At 42.5% G+C, this 21,748-nt stretch overlaps 1 protein-coding gene across 1 annotated transcript in view; it reads left to right on the top strand.

Annotated features, from left to right (window-relative positions):
• The first annotated feature begins 11,580 nt into the window (after positions 1-11,580).
• LMNB1 (lamin B1) overlaps positions 11,581-21,748 on the top strand; it is a 52,784-nt gene continuing 42,616 nt past the window's right edge. Inside the window, exon 1 of the mRNA XM_005887400.3 lies at positions 11,581-12,359. Coding sequence (XP_005887462.3) covers positions 12,001-12,359 — 359 coding nt within the window. The 5' untranslated portion in view covers positions 11,581-12,000. The remainder of the gene's footprint in view (positions 12,360-21,748) is intronic.

The raw sequence follows: 21,748 nt of genomic DNA, 5'->3' as shown, positions 1-21,748 counted from the left end.
TGTCACCCTGTTTATTTAACTTATATGCAGAGTACATCATGAGAAACGCTGGACTGGAAGAAACACAAGCTGGAATCAAGATTGCCGGGAGAAATATCAATAACCTCAGATATGCAGATGACACCACCCTTATGGCAGAAAGTGAAGAGGAACTCAAAAGCCTCTTGATGAAAGTGAAAGTGGAGAGTGAAAAAGTTGGCTTAAAGCTCAACATTCAGAAAATGAAGATCATGGCATCCGGTCCCACCACTTCATGGGAAATAGATGGGGAAACAGTGGAAACGGTGTCAGACTTTATTTTTCTGGTGTCCAAAATCACTGCAGATGGTGACTGAAGCCATGAAATTAAAAGACGCTTACTCCTTGGAAGGAAAGTTATGACCAACCTAGATAGCATATTCAAAAGCAGAGACATTACTTTGCCAACAAAGGTCCGTCTAGTCAAGGCTATGGTTTTTCCTGTGGTCATGTATGGATGTGAGAGTTGGACTGTGAAGAAGGGCTGAGCGCCGAAGAATTGCTGCTTTTGAACTGTGGTGTTGGAGAAGACTCTTGAGAGTCCCTTGGACTGCAAGGAGATCCAACCAGTCCATTCTGAAGGAGATCAGCCCTGGGATTTCTTTGGAAGGAATGATGCTAAAGCTGAAACTCCAGTACTTTGGCCACCTGATGCGAAGAGTTGACTCATTGGAAAAGAGTCTGATGCTGGGAGGGATTGGGGGCAAGAGGAGAAGGGGACGACAGAGGATGAGATGGTTAGATGGCATCACTGACTTGATGGATGTGAGTCTCAGTGAACTCTGGGAGTTAGTGATGGACAGGGAGGCCTGGCGTGCTGTGATTCATGGGGTCGCAAAGAGTCGGACACAACTGAGCGACTGATCTGATCTGAAGAAACCCAACCACAGAAACAGAACGAATGTTGTAGCAAAATTCAATAAAGACTGTAAAAGGATTTTTGTTGTTGTTCATCACTAAGTCATGTCCTACTCTCCACGACCCCATGAACCGCAGCATGCCAGGCTTTCCTGTCCATCACTATCTCCTGGAGTTTGCTCAAACTCATGTCCTTTGAGTCAGTGATACCATCCAACCATCTCATTTTCTGTCGCCCCCTTTTTCCTCTTGCCCTCAATCTTTCCCAGCATCAGGGTCTTCTCCAATAAGTTGGCTCTTCACATCAGGTGGCCAAAGTACTGAAGCACCAGGCCTTCCAAAGAATATTCAGAGTTGATCTCCTTTAGGATTGACTGGTTGGATCTCCTTGTAGTCCAAGGGACTTTCAAGAGTCTTCTCCAACACCACAGTTCGAAAGCATCAATTCTTCACTGTTCAGCCTTCTTTATGGTCCAACTCTCACATCCATACATGACTACTGGAAAAATCTTGAAATAAAAATCTCTTGACTCATGCCTATTAGGGTTTTTGCTCACTTCTTAGATGAGGTAGACTTATTATGAGAAATGAGAGATTGATGAAAGGCCAGGGTGTTGAGGTCCTTTAATGGACCGGAACCTGGTGGTCCAGAGTCGATGATGAGAAAGTGAAAGAAGGAGAGAGGCTAATATTTCCTGGGTTACATAGCCGGCTTTCACGTTCCAGGAAATCAGCCAGAAATAGAGAGAAAGAGAAAGACACGGGAACCCAAGCTCTGATGGAGCAAAGGTGTTTTAATCAACATGGTGTGGGCATATATACTGTTTTACAAGGTAGTTATTCTCAGATAAAGGTTAAAATTCCAGACTTACAAAACATAGGCAATTCATATTAAATAGATAAAGATTGTAAACAATCACTTTTACCATATGGTTCCCAAGAAGGAAGAGGGTACTTATCACCGTATTGAAAAACTAACGAAGGAAATGCCCGGATCCCTCAGCCTAGGAGAGGCTTGCCTCTCCTCTTAATTCCTGAATATTCAGGAATTAATAAGGAACAGAGGATTCCTGACAGATCCAGAACAGCACACTGGAAGCCTCCTGTTAAATGCTTCCTGACACAAGGGGGCTTAGATTATCCACTGTTGTGTATTGCTCCACTCCCAGTTGGGTGTTGTGGAAAGAAAGGGGACAACATTTCATCATTTGCACTGTCCCTCAGGGAATTACTCCACTGGTGAAGAGTTTTATGATTTGGTCAAAATGATAAACCGAAAAGCAGTATGCTTGGTTCCAAGTGACTGCTGGAGGTGATCGTGTCAGAGGGGTTCATGGAGGAATGCCATCTTAATTATTTTGGGGTGCAGCAGATCTTTTAGATTCACTTCACTTTTAAAAATAACGGTGCTGGGCTCACCCCTGTAACTTCTGTTTTTCCAATGACAGTTGAGATTTTGTTTCTGCATCCCTCATTTTGAGATCAACCCAACTTAACTCCCTTAAGGGAAGTGTGTAGTAAATGAAAAGAACTAAGAAGTTTAGAGAAATGAAACCAACTTCTTTTAAATGACAACACATTTCTGAAAACCTTGTGAAAAGGTTGATTCAAGTTACCACAGGGTGATTTTTTCAAGTGAATGTCACAAGGAAAGAACTTGTCTGCAGTCATGGTCGTCATGGTGGGGTGTCCGACTTAGTTTGTAATGGTATACAGGTGTGCGTGGTTCTGGATATGACTCAAGAGCCCCAGCCAGAGCAAGGGCAGGAACTATGTGGTATACATCCTCTGCATTCTCCACCACAGTGTCTCATAACTTTATCATCCCACAATCTCTCTTTTTTTTTTCCCGATGTTCAGTTCGCCTTTATTTCACTTGGGTTGGGGGTGGGGTGGGGGGCAGATTTCCTTGCTTTTTAGCTTAGAGCTCAGGCACCAGCAAAATTCCTCTGCAATGCCGACCCAAGGTCACTGGAAAGGACACGCACCCTGATGAACCAGATCATTAGAAACATCTATCTCCCAGTGGGAATCAAGCCTTAGGTATAGCGGTTGGCTCCCACTGTGAGTAAAGTCCCCCTCGTGGACTCCCCCAAAAGTGTTTTCCCTAAGCATTCTCTCAAAATGCTGTTTCTCTCCAAAGGGGCCTCTGCTATGTTTTGCCTGGTGAAAAAATTAGGAAAGTATTTGGAAACCCCAAAACTCATATCAGGAAGAGTTAAACAAGCTTGTGAAGACATCATTGTTGTTTAGTTGCTAAGTTGTGTCTGACTCTTTTGTGACCCCATGGACTGCAGCCCATCAGTCCTCTGTCCATGGGATTTCCCAGGCAAGAATACTGGAGTAGGTTGCCATTTCCTTCCCCAACAATCTCTTTTGATAAGCATAAAAATCTCATCTGCCCACCCAAATTGAGAAAGCCCCTTATAAACAGGGTGCCTTCTGTCCTTCCCCCCAACACTCAGTTAAGCATCACAGCTCTTTCAAAACCTGTCTGGCCAAGAAGATTTAGTCAGACTTTTAAATACGTTTATTAAAACAACAGATAATTTTTTTTGCTGTCCTAGATTTTGATAACCCCCTTTTCTTCCCTTCTTCCTGATCCCCATCCCCTTTGAAAATTTCTTCTCTATCCTTATTAATTAAATGGTAGTGTGTCTTTAGTGTTTAGAAAGTTGGTACATTAATAGAAGAATTTAGGACCTTGGATTACTAGAGTTCAGTATTTGTGTCTGATCAACAGAATGATCAGTGCCCAAATATGTCATCTTATAAAATTAAACCAATACAGGAGTGAAAAACAGAATTTCATAGGTAGAAACTACCGTTTTAGGTTTCTTTATTTAGAATTTCCTTTATTAAATGCTCAGTTTTTTAGTGTCTGTATTCCAAACTTTTTAAGACAAAAGTTGGCAGTAGCTCTCTTCAAGTCACCAGTTTTACCCTTAACATCTGGCTTCATTACTCAAACACATCGTTTAAATTTGATTAAGTAATAGACTTTTTTTTAAAAAAGGATTTATACAATTTTTTGACTCCTGAAGAAATCACGGAGATTTATAGCACAGGTGTAAACACGAACAGTTCACAAAAAATTTAGAATTCAAGCAACAAATAAGATGGGAATGGTATTCACTTACAAAAAAAAAAACAAAAACTTCCAGGTATACCTCACGAATTTTTCAATTTAATCTAAAGGAGACTGGGTTATGTTTTCATCCTTGTAAAATTTACATATAGCAAAATGCACAGATCTGAAATGTACAATTTAATGAGATCAGATTACTGTATTTATGCATGTGCCTATGCTCCTGTCATTCCAGAAAGTTCCTTCATGTCCCTTTCTAATCACTTCTCACCACAGTACACAACCAGTGTTCTGACTCCTTTCACATAGATTACACTTAATTTGTTTTTGAATTTCATATAAATGAATCACATAAACTATTGCTTGTGAGATTCATCACCTTGTTACATGTATCTGTAGCTTATTCCTCTTTATTGCTCAACAGTACTTTACCATGATTTATTTGCCTATTCTGTTGACTGGCATTTGGATTGTCTCCAGTTTTGGGCTAGTGTGAATAAAGCTACTATGAACTTATTGTGTAAGTCATTCCGTAGACATGTGCTTTCCTTTGTTTTGGAAATAGAATTGTTGGAATGCAGCATAGGAGCATTTTTAACTTCATAAGGAGCAAACAGTTTTCTGAAGTGGTGGTACTATTTACACTCCCATCAGCAATCTATGAACGTTTCACTTCCTACTTTTCACAATATACATGTAAATCAGAGAGGCTGCTATTTACTTTTGAATGTCACTTCCTTTCAGTGACTTTAATAGAATATTTTTGGTATTGTTAAAACTCAAGCATGTGGGGATCCAAATTCTGGATACTTCTTGCCCAGTTTCTAATATACATGCTAAACATAGACAAATACAAATGTTTCATACAATCAAAAATATAGAATCATCTCACTTTATGGAACAGTTTTACTCCTGAAAAATTGTGTGTCAAGATAATTTTTTTATAAATCAAATCTCTTACTAAATAAGATTTTCTCTACTTCAATGTCTAGTTAAATCTTTTTTTCACACCGTCATCTAATTCTCTAATTTCTTCATTCTCTATGTTTTAGTAGAGATTTAACACTTGTCAATGATGTCATTCTTTGAGGCCTTTGTCACTCACGATTTAGTTGCCTAACCTATTTATTTGCATGTATACATTTCATTTCCACAAACACAAGACGATACCTTTATGGAGGGAATGAACCACGTATCATACTTTAAAACATTTCTTTGAAAGCACGTGGTGCTGTGCTTTGCACAAAGGAGTTACTCAAACTTTTCCCGCTTAGTTGATTATCTATTTTTGTTTTACATAACTGTTCTTTTACAACTCAGCTTAAGTAATGTAATTGTTTTAATTTTTCTGTAATTTCCTCAATTTCCGATTTTTCCTGACAATGTAAGCTGTGCCTGAAGTTAAGATTGTTGACCAACATCTGCTTCCCTTACCATATGCAGTGTGGTTTGAAATAAAAAGCGCAACATAAGGAGGTTAGGATTCCATCTAGGGTTTCCCCCTAATTCTCCCTGGAGGTGTGGGTTGCCATTTACCGGTCTCTACTAAGTCCCCGATATATTTTGCAGTCCCTGGAGGCCGACATTCTTCCCAGCCCAGCTCAAAGATCATGTGGCTCCAAGTGTTTTCCTCCTCCCAACACAGAGGCCTGTTTGGTCCTTAATGAACCTACATTACCTTGTTCATGCCTCAGTTTTAGCACGGGGCACTGTGGGGTGGGATTTATTTGCACAAATGCTTGCCTGTCCACCACTGGACTGCTGCTGCTGCTGCTAAGTCGCTTCAGTTGTGTCCGACTCTGTGCGACCCCATAGACGGCAGCCCATCAGGCTCCACTGTCCCTGGGATTCTCCAGGCAAGAACACTGGAGTGGGTTGCCATTTCCTTCTCCAATGCATGAAAGTGAAAAGTGAAAGTGAAGTTGCTCAGTCCTGTCTGACTCTTAGCGACCCCATGGACTGCATGCAGCCCACCAGGCACCTCGGTCCATGGGATTTTCCAGGCAAGAGTACTGGAGTGGGGTGCCATTGCCTTCTCCCCACTGGACTGCAGAGCTCCAGCAGGGATCATGCCTGGACTTTAGTCATCCCTGCTCTGCACATAGTTAAAGTCCTCCACAAATGTCTGATGAATAAATGCATGGATTAATGAATGAGCAAATGAGCATAACTCTTTAGGTATCCTGAACCTTTGTTTCTACTTAAATATATATATATATATTTATATATATATTATATATATATATTTAATGTGCAAATCTCTAGAGAATTTTAGGCTAGCTTCCCTGGCTGTTCTGCACTTGCTTTCTTGCCTCTCCCACCCCTTTGGCCATTTTTTTTTTTTTTTTTTTTTGAGGCTGCTCACTAGAGTGGTTTTAAGGAAGGCTGCTCTTGGCTTCTGTTCTGTTGCCTTGAGATAGAAGCAAACAGGAGACTTTGTTGTGAGGCACAAACCATCTTCACTCTTGGATATCCTCCACCCCTATCCTGAACTCAGCTCAGGGATGGGACAAGGGACCATGACTCTCACAGTGTATCTGGCTTCAAATTCTCCTTCCTTTCCTAGCCAGGAGGCATTTATTGGGATTGAGACGGTAAGGATGAGAAATGGGGTGGAGGTCCAGCCATATTACATTTTTTTTCAAATCTTTTCTTATACCAATGTCAAAGCTACTGAATGTAGAAGCTGAGAATGGTGTAATTATCTTTAATTCTGGTTTAACTGTGCCATTCTGGGAAGAACAGCACCCCAAAACTGTGGTAATGAGGAAGAAGAAAAGAACACACTGATACCTGGTTGAAGCTTCATTCTTCTATTTTCCTGTTTCAGCTATGCAGATACTGTGTCTTCCTTTTTCCTCTGCTTTCCTGAACTCAGCTGTGGGGTCTGGAAACAGTGCCCTAACTTTTCTAGACTGACCTGAAAGATTAAGTTTTATGGGGAAATCTCAGGCAAAACGAAAGAGGCAGACTGGCGGGGAAAGTCTAGGCAAGGAAAGTCTCAGCTCAATAGACTAAGAACTAAATGAGTAAATTAAAGTATAATTGGGAAGGATAAACCATACATCAAGATAAAGGGACTAAAGACTGATCATGAAAAACTGAGTGGGGTCAGTTCCAATCAGAGCAGAAACAGCTGAATTACTTGTAAATCCTACACTTGGACTCTAGTCTTTTGCTATTTTTACCATTTAAAGGCAAAGATGCAGAATATAGGGTGAAGGGGGATACTTTTGTAAGTAAAAAAAAAAAAAGAAGCTGTTAAAAGCCAGGTATCAGTTTAACAAATGGTTTAAAGATAACTTTTAAAAATAATTAAAAAAACAACAACGCTGTATCATGAACATATTTTGGCATAAAATAAAACTAAAATACAAAACTGCAAATTGGTTTTTCTTTTTGACTAAATCACAAGCTCTCGGATGGAAGCAGAGTTAAAATAATCCTGTCACTTCTACTTTGCCCTGTGTCCAGATTTTAACAAGCAATTTGGAAGACAATTTTCAGCAGTATATAAACTTCAAGGGGCTATGCTAAGAGAACAATTCTACTGAAGGTGATAAATACCCTCTAAAACTCTTAGGCTGTGGAGATACAGGGTAACCATTAGTAAACCTGCTAGACTCTGCACTCCCACTGCAAGGGGCACAAGTTCAAATCCTGCTCTGGGAACTAAGATCCACAGGTGATATGGCCAAAAAAACCACAAACAACACGCAAAAAAGAAACAAAACAACAACTACAAAACCCTTAGGTGGTTTTAAAAACACAAATATTATTATCAGAGTTGGAAGGGATTCTGTAACATTCTGTAACAATCTTCTGAAACATGATTTATTATGTTTCTATGATAACTGGAAGAGTATTAACTTTGCAATTATATACATTTTTTGCAATTTCTTTTCTATATTAAATAGAAACAATCTAGTTTAATGTAAGATCATATATTAATTTTTTTCACCAAATATTCAGAAAACATACATCAGTTAAAAAGAGAGACACCTCTTAGAAATACTTTCATTTTGTATTGAATCCCTAGCTACCCCATGTGTTTACACTGTATACTCAGCTATCTGCCAGCTGTCACCACCCTCTCCTGGGACAAAATTGGATTACTGCTAGCTTTCAGTCTCTCCTTTTCTTCTCCCTTCCTTCCCACCCTCATCCTAGTCTGGGTCCCTTCTGCCCAGCTATGATAGGTATCCTATATTTATCTGTCCCAGATCCACATAACGTACAAAAAAAGGAAGGCAAAGGTCTAATTCTCTGTATGTGGTGAGGTAGCTGTGTGCTGTGGCAGGGGTTTTACAGAGATAAAGGATGCCCTGAGAAGTTGAAGTTTGGTGGCGATGTATATGGCTAACCACTAAAGACGCTTACTCCTTGGAAGAAAAGTTATGACCAACCTAGGTAGCATACTGAAAAGCAGAGACATTACTTTGCCAACAAAAGTCTGTCTAGTCAAGGCTATGGTTTTTCCAGTGGGCATGTATGGATGTGAGAGTTGGACTGTGAAGAAGGCTGAGCGCCGAAGAATTGATGCTTTTAAACTGTGGTGTTGGAGAAGACTCTTGAGAGTCCCTTGGACTGCAAGGAGATCCAACCAGTCCATTCTGAAGGAGATCAGCCCTGGGGTTTCTTTGGAAGGAATGATGCTAAAGCTGAAACTCCAGTACTTTGGCCACCTGATGCGAAGAGTTGATTCATTGGAAAAGACTCTGATGCTGGGAGGGATTGGGGGCAGGAGGAGAAGGGGACGACAGAGGATGAGATGGCTGGATGACGTCACTGACTCGATGGACGTGAGTCTGAGTGAACTCCGGGAGTTGGTGATGGACAGGGAGGCCTGGCGTGCTGCGATTCATGGGGTTGCAAAGAGTCAGACACGACTGAGCGACTGATCTGAGTCAGAACATGTGCACTAACAAGTAAAGGTTCACAGAAAAAAATCAGGCAGAATATTTGAAATCATGGCTGTTCTTGTCACCATATAGTATTTACTTCTCATTTACTGGGAAAAACGTTGGAGGTAATGGGATTGCAGGAAATGCTTAAAAGAAGAGGGCTGGACACATTTAGTATGAAAGATCAGGGAAGAAACAACTCTTACTCCAAGTATGGAGTAGGCATGGGAAAAGCCAAGAGAATAAGTAAGGAATGTGTACATTTGGTAAAGTGCCTGATCAAATGTTTGCACAATTAACTAATTCTAAAGCTAAAATTTCATTGTTTTCATTGCTTTTGATTGGAGACACAGGATAACTATTAGTAAGGATTACTATTTAGCCATCCCATATTATGTCTAAACACTACACATATTACTTAATGTTACTTTAATTATTGCAAACCCCTGCTAGGTAGGAATCATCTACATTTTCCTATGAGGAAACCAAGGAATAATTTCCATACAGTTAACACTGCTATCAACAGCAAAACCTTAACTGTCTGACTCCAGGGTATGTATTATTTCAGCTAATAGGATATAATCTGTTTCCTAAGCCAATGAGACTGAGGAATTCCCAAATTTTCAAGAGACAGCTTAAAAGCATTGAGAGCAGTAAAGACCATGCCTGAAATCACATTCAATCTTGAAACTTCAAAAATGGGAAGAAAATAATTTTTTAAAATTTCCATTTTTTTTTAACGGCTGAGGTGTTAAAGGAAGGTATGGAGTGAAAGTCAAGTCATCAGTGGGAAAGGGCCCCAAGGAGAATGGATTTACATTGCAATCCAGATTCTACCATCTTGGGCCCAGTATTCACCTTCTGTAGGCCTCATTTCTTATAAATAACCTAGACTTTCAAGATCCTTTTATTAAAATTATTTTAATACTCATTTATAAACTCCTAACACCAACTTTAAACTAGAACCTTTTCAATTTTTTTAATTATCAAGGAGGTTAAGTAAGGAAGTATTTTAGATAACAGGGCAGGAAACAGAACCACTAATAAGGAGAGTGTTGTCACTCAGAGTGCCAGGAAATTGACAGATGATACTCAGCCTGGTGCCCTTGACTAATTCTTATGTATATGACTTGATTAATACTTAAAGAACATTCTAGTCTTCATTCCTGCCATTATTAAGGTAACTAACCAGTAATTTGGGGGGCTTCCCACGTGGCAGGCACAGTGGTAAAGAATCCGCCTGCTAATGCAGGAGACAAGAGTTTGATCTCTGGGTGGGAAAGATCCCCTGGAGTAGAAAATGGGAAAGTCCTCCAGTATTCTTGCCTGGAAAATTCCACGGACAGAGGAGCCTGGCGGACTGCAGTCCATGGGGTCGCAAAGAGTCTGACACGATTGAGCGACTTCGCACAACCTGTAATTACTCTACAGATACGTCTCTAAAGGGTTATGAGATGGCCTTCTAGGTTATAGCGGAACCGCCTGGGTTCAAATACTATATAGTCGCCTGCCAGGAGATTGTAGGGAAATTCAAGTATTAAGTGGAGACATTTTCAAATGCAAAGAATCTAGTTTCTGTACCACATAATGTCTGGACCGATAATCCACGAAAAGCCCAGGACAGGGGACATAGCAAATTTCAATAAACGTTAAACATGAAAGTTTAAAACTCTCAAAGGGATTAATGGACGTTCTGTTAGAACTGTGGTCAACAGTTTAGGGGCTCCCCTTTTAAGGCAAAAAGTACTTATATTTTCACAAGTTTAGATTTCGATGCATTGGATTTTACTGAAGCGTGAGCATGAACAGCTTGTGTTAAATACTTCAGATCAGATCAGATCAGATCAGTCGCTCAGTCGTGTCCGACTCTTTGCGACCTCATGAATCGCAGCACGCCAGGCCTCCCTGTCCATCACCAACTCCCGGAGTTCACTCAGACTCACTCAGTTAAATACTTAGTAACGTGTTAATCATATCACATGTGAGGTTTTGATTTTATAAGGCCCTAAGTTGTTAAGAAATGAAACGGAACAGGGACCGCCTGTCAGCACTTCTTCTTCGGTTTTTATCTTGTCTTCAAGACGCACGTGTGTCAATTTGATGGGAAGGTGTTCAGATACGTTTTCCACTGAGAAAAGCACAGGTTTGCACTTGGAACCCGCACGCGAGTCGTCAGCGCCCATTACGTAACTCCACCGCGGTCCGGCCTCAAGACCGTTTTCCGAACCTTCTTCGCGGGGCGGGATAAGGTTACAACGCCCGCGGTCATCCCAGCCTCTGCGAGTTCTGTGTGTGGCTATTAGAAACGTTTACTTTTGAATTTCCCTGAACTGCCGGGTGTGGGTGGTGGCACGGACCCGCCCCGGAAACCTCTAGGCCCCTTCCCGCCATCCGCTGGCCCTGCCCCGCCAGGGGGTCCCCGCGGGGTGGGGAAGGCCCGGCCAGCGCTGGGCCCAGGGCCGCGGCGCGAGCAGTCCCCGTTGCCCCTCCCTGCCGCCCTCGGCCCTTTCCCCAGCCACGCCCAGCCAGGCGCGCGGAGCCGACGGTTGCCTGAGGGCCCGATTTTGAATTTACAGGCCCGGCCCCCGAGCTGCGGACTCCTCGTTGGCCAGCAACGGTCACGTGGCGATGCCGGAGCGCGCCGGCCATCTTGGGGAGGGAGCGCGGCGCCGCCGCCCCCGCCACCTCCGCCCCCCGCGGCTCGCAGCCAGCCCGCTCCTCCGCCCTCCTACCCCCCGCCCGCGGCTCTGCGCCGCCTGAGAGGAAACAAAGTGCTGCGGGCGGGAGACTCGGCGGTGGCGGCGGCGCGCGGACTCTGCTCGGCCCTTTCGGGCACCCTCGTCCCGTATTTCCCGAGCGTGTGTGTGTGTGTGCGCGCGTGTGTGTCTGTGATTGTTTTTTTTTTACAAAGGGCGTTTTATGTTTGATTGATTCGCGGTCCTCCCCCTTTGCCCTTTGTGTTGTAACCCGTCTCCCGCCACCCCCTAGTCCTCTGTCTTTCCTCCCCACGGCGGCCTCTCCGCGAGCGCGGGTCGCCGGTTCGTGCCTTCCTTCCCGCTTCGCCTTCTGCAGCCCCCTCCGTGTCCCGGCGCTGCCCGCGGCCTCCGCGCTCCGCTCTCCCCGCCGATCGCCATGGCGACAGCGACCCCCGTGCCGCCGCGGAGCGGCAGTCGCGCCGGCGGCCCCGCCACGCCGCTGAGCCCCACGCGGCTGTCGCGACTCCAAGAGAAGGAAGAGCTGCGCGAGCTCAACGATCGGCTGGCCGTGTACATCGACAAGGTGCGCAGTCTGGAGACGGAGAACAGCGCGCTGCAGCTGCAGGTGACGGAGCGTGAGGAGGTGCGCGGCCGCGAGCTTACCGGCCTCAAGGCGCTCTACGAGACCGAGCTGGCCGACGCGCGACGCGCGCTCGACGACACGGCCCGCGAGCGCGCGAAGCTGCAGATCGAGCTGGGCAAGTTTAAGGCCGAGCACGACCAGCTGCTCCTCAAGTGAGTGCTCTCCTGGCGGCCGCTGTACCTCACACACGGACCGGGGGGTGCAGCTCGGGCGGGAGGCGAGGGCCGGCGTGCCCACGCCCTTCGGAACGGGCAGGGTCTCGGTCTCCAAGAAGAAAGAATCTAGTGTTTTTCATTCTGGGCAAAAGCGCAGAGCCCTCAAGCAGTAGTGATAGTGGGACGGGGATGCACATTTCCCGATCTTGGATTCCTAGTAGGACCCGGCGGCGTGCGTGCGTGGGCCCGCCAACGACGAGCGCCCGGCTTGGGGATTTGGACCGTAAGATCCAGAAGGCTTTTCCGCCCCGGGACTCGGCGGGCGCCAGGTGCGGGGAGGTGGCGTCAGGGCGCGCGCTTCAATGCGCGCCCCGGTTTCCGGCCAGGCCGGAGACAAAGCGTCTGGTGGGTTTGCGGTGCAGAAATGGCTGTCTGGGGAGATCCCGCTGCCCGCTTGGAGAATGAATGAGCTCTGCGCGGGCCGAGAGAGAGGAAGGGGAGGGACCTGCCTCCGGCGTCCCGGTCTCCCGGGGGTGGGACCCGCTTTGGCGCGCTTAGTCTTGGCCCTGTGACATTTTGCGCTCGTTCTGCGCCTGCCTTGCGCACGGAGGGAGGGGAGGAGTCTGAACCGCGCGCCACTGTCTGCTTCTGGCAAGTTGGGTTTTTCAAGCTGGTTAGCTTTGGGGAAAGGTGTCCTTTCTGTGGAGACAGAAGCGGGTCCTTGGATGCTTTGCACAGGACTTCGCAAACTGGGTTCTTGTCTGTGTGGCTACTGCTCTCCGATCGCCGGACCACCTACTCGCCCCCCGGCAACAGTCCTCTCGCCTAACTTTTGCATCGCCAAGCAATAGTCACTTGATTTTTCGAATGTAAGATAGACCTAGCACAGTCCCCTCAACTGTCGTGTTGACAGGCCAGAGCAGATGAAAGGGGTGTTGTATAAATGTGGAGAGTTGTGGTGAGGGAGTTTGTAGTTGTTGCTGTTTAATCGCTAACTCGTGTCGGACTCTTCTGCGAGCCGGTGGACTGTAGCCCGTCGGGCTCCTCTGTCCATGGGATTTCCCAGGGGCAAGAATACTGGAGTGGGTTGCTGTTTCTTTCTCCAGGGGATCTTCTCAATCCAGGGATCGAACGAAGGAAAGCTTGGAATTAATTCTCGTAAGAGAGTGTGAATTATCAGTCCAGGGCACAGAGATAAACTTTGCTGATCCTACCTTGCCTTTGTGAGGCAAAAAATAATGGCATAATTATCACCAGTAGGCAGTTAGTGTTGATGTCACGCTTTAGAGTATTACTGTTTGCCACCAGAATTCCGTTGGTCTCCATCCCCTCTTGCCAATTGAAATTTCTGGAGATACCTGGTTCTGACTTTTACTTTGTGTTCCCCTGAGTGTCTTTCTGTCTCCATCCATGTAAATATCCCTGTCTGGGTCCCTGTGGTTTTGTATATGTGAATTTCAACTTCCCCTATGTTAGATATTTGAAAAACGGTTCAGAAAGAGTACGTACACTTGGTAAAACTAAAATCCTATATAGATTGGCTTATAGTGATAAATGATGTCTCCTGACTCTTTGCAGGAGACAAATCACATTTAGCTCTTTTTGTTTTTATTTCTTTGAATATTTAGTTCCACAAAATAAAAATAATAAGCTGGTACTTCCTGGGCAGTCCAGGGGTTAAGATCCTGCTGAATATGGCAGAATGCATGGGGCACACATGGGTTCCATCCTCGGTGGGAGATGGTCTGGTAACTATTATCCCCGCTTGCCTCTCGGCCAAAAAAAAAAAAAAAAAACACAAAAAAAACTTGTATTTCTGTTTCCTGGATTTTTCATCCTTTGGAGTCAGCTTTTGAAATGGGTCAGTAATCTCACTGCTGCCCCCCTCTTCCTCCAAATTTGTTGTTACTGAATTTCTTATCTTGGATGCTATTGCTTATGTGATTCACCAGTATCATATGTACCACTAAGAAAAAAGAAATTTCAGGGCCAAATATGTAGGACATATCCTGTTGTACCCATCCTGGTTTCAGGGATGTTAACTGTGACACAGATCAAGTATCTGTTATGTGCCAGTCACTGTTTTATGTGGAGGATACAGGGATTAAAAAAAAAAAAGTTACTGCTCTTATGTTAATGTAGGGGAGATACTCAGCAAGTAAGTAAGAATTGTGTTTCATATAATCTGAAACATTTTTGGTGCTTTTATTATCTTTCCAGAAGGCATCCACCTGGAAGGTTTTTTTTACGTAGTAACAAGACTGCCACCTGGCTGACTGTAGTGGTAGAAGGCTCTGCATGGATTGTAAAATGCATGCTGGTTTCAGCAAGATGAGAAAGTGAAGAATATGTGTATCATTAGTAGAATCAATGAAATCAGTGTATGTGATATAATGCTAGGGTAACAGATACTCAGTTCAGTTCAGTTCAGTCGCTCAGTCGTGTCCAACTCTTCGCGACCCATTGAATCGCAGCACGCCAGGCCTCCCTGTCCATCACCAACTCTCAGAGTTCACTCAGACTCACGTCCATCGAGTCGGTGATGCCATCCAGCCATCTCATCCTCTGTCATCCCCTTCTCCTCCTGCCCCCAATCCCTCCCAGCATCAGAGTCTTTTCCAATGAGTCAACTCTTCGCATGAGGTGGCCAAACAGATACTGCTGCTGCTGCTGCTGCTAAGTCGCTTTAGTTGTGTCCGACTCTGTGAGACCCCATAGACGGCAGCCCACCAGGCTCCCCCGTCCCTGGGATTCTCCAGGCAAGAACACTGGAGTGGGTTGCCATTTCTTTCTCCAATGCAGGAAAGTGAAAAGTGAAAGTGAAGTCGCTCAGTCGTGTCTGACTCCTAGCGACCTCATGGACTGCAGCCCACCAGGCCCCTCTGTCCATAGGATTTTCCAAGCAAGGGTACTGGAGTGGGGTGCCATTGCCTTCTCCGCTGAGGACTTGACAACTGAAAACAGTATTTTAGATGTCTACTGGGATTTGGTAGAAAAATTGCTTGATATATATCTATTGTATATTTATATATGTAGAGCCTATGCATATATTTTTTTTGTCAGAGTCAGATATATTTTCTTTTTTAGTAAGTATCAACTCAAAACATGCCACATTTTACTTTGATATTTCAATCCTTTTGTTCTTAAATAAATAGCCTTCCATCTTTCTTGCTGATTAAAGAGAAATTTTCCTTTAGTGTATCTTCAGATGTTTTGAAGATACCTAGTTATGATATCTGGAGAAGGCAATGGCACCCCACTCCAGTACTCTTGCCTGGAAAATCCCATGGATGGAGGAGCCTGGTAGTCTGCAGTCCATGGGGTCCCTAAGAGTCGGACACGACTGAGCGACTTCACTTTCACTTTTCACTTTCATGCATTGGAGAAGGAAATGGCAACCCACTCCAGTGTTCTTGCCTGGAGAATCCCAGGGATGGGGGAGCCTGGTGGGCTGCTGTCTATGGGGTCGCACAGAGTCGGACATGACTGAAGCGACTTAGCAGCAGCAGCAGTTATAATATTTATTATGTGAGGCTACTTCCTTTCCCTGCTCCTAAGACATGGTGTGCAACTAACAGACTAATATACCTGATTTAGATCCAGTTTCCTCCTGTGTCACATATTTTTGGTTCCTTGGTTCCTTCATGCATTTTGCTGGGAGAAGCTTTAAGTTACTTATTCAGAAAAGATGGCAAGAGTTAAACTTTCCAAGTCTTGTACGTCTGAAAATAACTAATTTTTGTCTCATGCGTGATTGATAGTTGGGCTAGGTATAAAATTGCACTTCAGAATTTTTCCTCACAGCTTGGAAGGTATCATACTGACCCATTGTCTTCTAGCCCCCAGTTGTTACTGTCTATCTAATGCCAGTCACAGTATTTTTTTTTTTTTTTTTTGGTAATTGCTTTTGATTTTCTTTTCCTCTCTGAAAGCTTTGGGATTTTCTTTTATCCTGGTTTTCTGGGATTGCATGGTGATAGGTCTTAGATATGTATATCCTCTTATGCATTGTAGTTGTTATGCATCTTTTCTATTTCAAGGCTTGATCTTTATTTAGCTCTGGGACCTTTATTCCATATGTTTTTTGAGTTCTATTTTCTTAGTTCTCTCTTGTTAGAATGTTGAAGTCTTGGGTATCTTGTTTTCTCATAATCATTTTTTTGTTCTGGAGATCACTTTGCTTTTCTCTAGCTCGGTAGTGACATTTTAAAGGCAGAGTCATACTTTTAATTCCAAGAAATCTTTATACAGATATTTCTCTGTATTCAACTTGTATCTGTTTAAAGATGTATTATTTTCTTTTATCTGTCTGAGGGTAATATTTAGTTTTCTTTTTAAAATTCTCTTCTGCTCATTGGATTATCTGTTTTTCTTCCCTGGTTACTTGTTCTTTTGTTTCGGTTGGTTTTTTTTTTCCCCCTACTAATTTTTGTCAATTGCTGATCCCTGGTAGTCTACATTTTCAAGTGAAGGACTAGGTAATGCTTTAAAATGAATGTTGGATTGTTTAGGTAGCTCCTTCGTACTTTTCTGAGTGAAAGAGCAAATTAGGACTTCTTTATATATGAATGGAATGTACTCTTGGCCCACTTGTTGGAAAGCCTGCATTTATGTTAAGGTGTGCCCAAGAGGGTGAGGTGCAAAGCTGTTTCATGGGTTAATCATCATTTTAATTCTGCTTCACTTTCTCTTGTAGCCTTTGTGTGCATGATCTGTGATAGGTACATTTATCTACATTTCATCTACTAGAAATTTGTTGAAATGTTTGCTAATGAGCCCTTTTCTGTTCACTTTGATCCTGTGGGTTTATTTGTTGTTAACTGCTTTTTTGGTCAAGAGTATAGTGGGGAGATCAATGCATGGAAGTCTTGGAAATCATTTAATTTTGAGCAATGTAATTGAAGTATAATTTGTAGGATGACAAAGAAGTAATGTTTTATTATCTGGGTCCATTGAACTCTTTTATTTATGAATAATTTTCTCTAACTTATTTGGAGTCAGTCTTTGTAATTAGTCTTATCATTTGGGTGTATTTAGGTTAGGAAAACAACTCTCAAGAGAATTATACATTCAAAAATTACTTAGTTCCTTTTTGATTTTTAGCATTCTTTGTTTTAGTCTCACCTCTCCATGTGTGGGTCCCCAACCAGGGATGAACCCATGTGCCCTGCAGTGGAAACATGGAGTCTTGACCACTGGACTGCCAAGGAAGTCCAAAGACAGAAGAATTCTTGGAGATGCTTGTCCTGTTAGAAAGAATTTGACAACAGTTTCTGTGCAGGTGGTCTCTTGCATGGAAACTGATCTCATATCTAAGATACAGCTACTTTGATTCACTCCAAGAATCCCTTGGACTACAAAGAGATCCAACCAGTCCATCTTAAAGGAAATCAGTCCTGAATATTCATTGGAAGGAGTGATTGGCCACCTGATGTGAAGAACTGATTCATTGGAAAAGACCCTGATGCTGGGAAAGATTGAAGGCGGGAGGAGAAGGGAACGACAAGAGGATAAGATGGTTGGATGGCATCACTGACACGATGGACATGAGTTTGAGTAGGCTCCGGGAGTCGGTGATGGACAGGGAAGCCTGGCGTGCTGCAGTCCATGGAGTTGCCAAGAGTCGGACACGACTGAGCTACCAAACTGAACTTAAAGCCTAATTATTTAGTATGTTTCATTGGAAGGTTTTTGGGGAACACTTGGAAAAAATGATGATGCATACCATCAATCAACACTTTAAACAAAAAATAAAAAATGGATTTAATTGAGAATTTCAGTATTAGCTAATTATGCAGAAAAACTAAATATAAGAGATAATAATGTTGAATGATTGTTTAGTAACTAATTACATGGATACATACTTTTTTTTCCTTCAGTGGTATAAGTCCACAGTCTTTCATGTAAAACTCACATGGCCACATGTATTTGGAATTAAAAGCAATTCCAAATGTAAGAAGGTAATAGGCATGTACTGTATATGACACCCCCAGTGGGGTCTGGGGTAGCACTCTGTGAAATAGATATTTCTGCAAGGAAAGATATTAATAGTCACAGTAAGTGGAGAAAAATGTCTAAAAATAGCCTCATATCCATTCAGGTCAAATTTTGTCACCAAATGAATTAATGAAAACGTAAGCGTTAGAGCTCTGGACTTACGTATAGGAAAGGAATGAATTATGTTTTTTAATTGACTGCTTAGTAACTTCACTTGGCTTATCAGGTTCTAGAAGTTGTACTCTATTCGTCAAACACAAATTTGATTGATTGATTCATAGTAGATATTCAAACTTGATGCAAAATTAACTCTATAGTGATTTTCTCTTTTTTCAGAATTATGAATAATTAGGAAAGTGGAAATGCGAGCTCAGTTCAGTTCAGTCGCTCAGTCATATCCGAGTCTTTGCGACCCCATGAATAGCAGCACGCCAGGCCTCCCTGTCCATCACCAACTCCTGGAGTTCACCCAGACTCATGTCCATTGAGTTGGTGATGGCATCTAACCATCTCATCCTCTGTCGTCCCCTTCTCCTGCTTTCGGTCTTTCCCAACATCAGGGTCTTTTCAAATGAGTCAGCTTGTCACATCAGGTGGCCAAAATATTGGAGTTTCAGCTTCAACATCAGTCCTTCCAATGAACACCGAGGACTGATTTCCTTTGGGATGGACTGGTTGGATCTCCTTGCAGTCCAAGGGACTCTAAAGAGTTTTCCAACACCACAGTTCAAAAGCATCAATTCTTCTGCGCTCAGCTTTCTCACTGGAATGTAACTAATACAATGGATGCTGTAGGATTGTTTGAGATGCTGAGCAAGTCAACTTACATTTCTTCATTTAAAAAAAAATTTAAAAGGATATCCCAGGAAACTTAGTTTAGTATATTATAGATATTAGGCTTCAAAGCCAGCGTTTTTTCATATTAATCTTTGAGGTACTGGACAAATGTTTTGTTAAAGTGGAATTTCATATCTTTTCAAAAGTTGGTGCTTTTTAAATATAATTTTGTGAAAAGAATGTCTTTTCTCCAAACAGAATAAAGTTTAATGTTGGTTGTATTTTTTCATGCTGCATATGCATCTGAAAATATGTAGGCTTCCTACTTCCATCCCCAAGCAAATTTTGAGTGGGATAGGTTTCAGGTTGAGGGGATCAAGCCTACATAGTATATTCCTTCAGGAAAATGACATTCTTCTGACTTTTGCTTTGTCAGTACATTAGTAGGGAAACTTCTGTTGGAAAATTTGGATTTGTGTGTCTTCATTAAAAATTGTGTGCAGGTGCTGATGTGCTACTTACAAGTATGATTGGGACACTTGTCAATCATGTGTCTCATGATAGCCTGAGATACAGTAGTACTTCTTACTTTTTGTGATTTGGGACAGGTAACTTCAGTTCTTTGAACCTTCATTTCCTCATCTGAATAATTGGGATAAGATGTAAGTAGTCGTTTTCTGAATCTCAGGAAGAATGAAGAAACTCAGACCTTTTTCTAGTATTTCATTTACTTGTCTTATATTAATGGGTGGGTTTTTAGCAGGATTGGCAATTCGAAGAAATTAGGAAGCATACTGAAATGCAATGTAAATCACATAAGCTATTTATTTTTCTCTTACTTTCCTCAGGGGAAAAGGAACTTACTATATATTGGACTTACTGTATATACTCATTCTGTTGACTTTATACATATTTTGGTCACAGAGAATAAAATTTAGGTGCATAGACTAAACAATCTTGCAGGTTGTTTTAATATTCATATTTTCTAGTTTTCAAATCTAAAATAATAAATGCAAATCTGCTCTAGGGACTTTTCTTTGTATGTAGTATAGTTAATTGAAAAAAAAAAACCTCCAAAAACCTTGATCTCATGTATTACTTGGTCTTCTGTTTATGTCCTGAATTTGCCCTGGTAGAAACAAGTTGCCAGTAACTCCCTAGCCTTAATATGAGAGGTATACAACTTCATGGTAAATATCACTTTAATTTTCAAGGGAAGAATGGGAAGGATTGCTGCCTAGAATTGGTATTAAAGTCTAGGCGACAGGTTCTAAGTAATGAAACCATCATGATGCTTCCTTCTCATGCTTTCAAAGGATGTTTGGTAAAGCAAGATAACTTTTGGAGTTGTTTATTTAAACTAGGAGGATGGACTAGGTATTCTTTTGGTGTACCCAGATTCAAGGAAGTAAACACACGGAATGAAAGATGAAGCTCTATAAAAACGTGCTCCGTGTTTTTCCCCTCCATACGCTCCACATGCTTGTTCTTTTCATTTGTCCAGATGACGTCACCACAGGTATTTTTGAATTAGGTATCTTTAGACTTTTATTGGAGAAGGCAATGGCACCCCACTCCAGTACTCTTGCCTGGAAAATCCCATGGATGGAGGAGCCTGGTGGGCTGCTGTCCATGGGGTCGCTAGGAGTCAGACACGACTGAGCGACTTCACTTTCACTTTTCACTTTCAAGCATTGGAGAAAGAAATGGCAACCCACTCCAGTGTTCTTGCCTGGAGAATCCCAGGGATGGGGGAGCCTGGTGGGCTGCCGTCTATGGGGTCACACAGAGTCGGACATGACTGAAGCGACTTAGCAGCAGCAGCAGCAGACTTTTATATCATCACTGAAGATGTATTTCTTGCACGCACAGTGAGAATGAGCCCTAAGTATCAATTGTGTGACAGGACCCCCTTTAACTGAAGTTGCCAGTTATTTCTGGGGTTCAGGGTTTCCTAATCGGAATTTTTAACTCTCTACCTCCCCCAGTATATCTTTCTGATAAAACGGTTTGTGCTTTGGCAGTTATTGTTGGGGAATTTATATATATATATGTATATATTTTGCTACACAAAAATTATATGTACTCTATGGAAAATAAATTTTCCTGTTTATATCCATATAATTAACAAAAATGGGTTCATGATAAATATTGATGCGTAACCTTCTTTCATGCTACACTGCTTTGTGAACTTCTTTACATGTCAGTACATGTGCTGTATCATCATTTTAAAGATACATCAACAGCCTTTAGGGTAGGATTAGTTTACTGTGACCAAGGATGTAGGTTTTGCAGTGGCTATATCTACCTAATTTCTGAGAGGTCATAGAGGGCCATGATTTATCTTCTCACTTGCTGACAGTGTAAGATTTTTTTTCCTCCTGGTTAACCTAAAAATGGTTAAATGTTAACTAATTTATTGGTTAAATGTTAACCACTGCATAAAGTAATTATAACTTTGCCAATTTTTGATTCCACTGACAGTATATGGGTGTACTTTTCTTGTTTCAGAGAATTTATTTTTAGTTCTGGGGGTTTCTTTTAGTTCTTGATCATTTTTATTATTACGGTCATGTTGCAAGCATAAAGGAGTAAAGATTCACATTTGGGTC

The sequence above is a fragment of the Bos mutus genome, chromosome 7 (assembly GCF_027580195.1).
Source record: "Bos mutus isolate GX-2022 chromosome 7, NWIPB_WYAK_1.1, whole genome shotgun sequence".
NCBI classification, from domain to species: Eukaryota; Metazoa; Chordata; class Mammalia; order Artiodactyla; family Bovidae; genus Bos; species Bos mutus.
The sequence above is the reverse complement of the archived record's forward strand: the minus strand, read 5'-3'. Positions and strand labels throughout refer to the sequence as shown.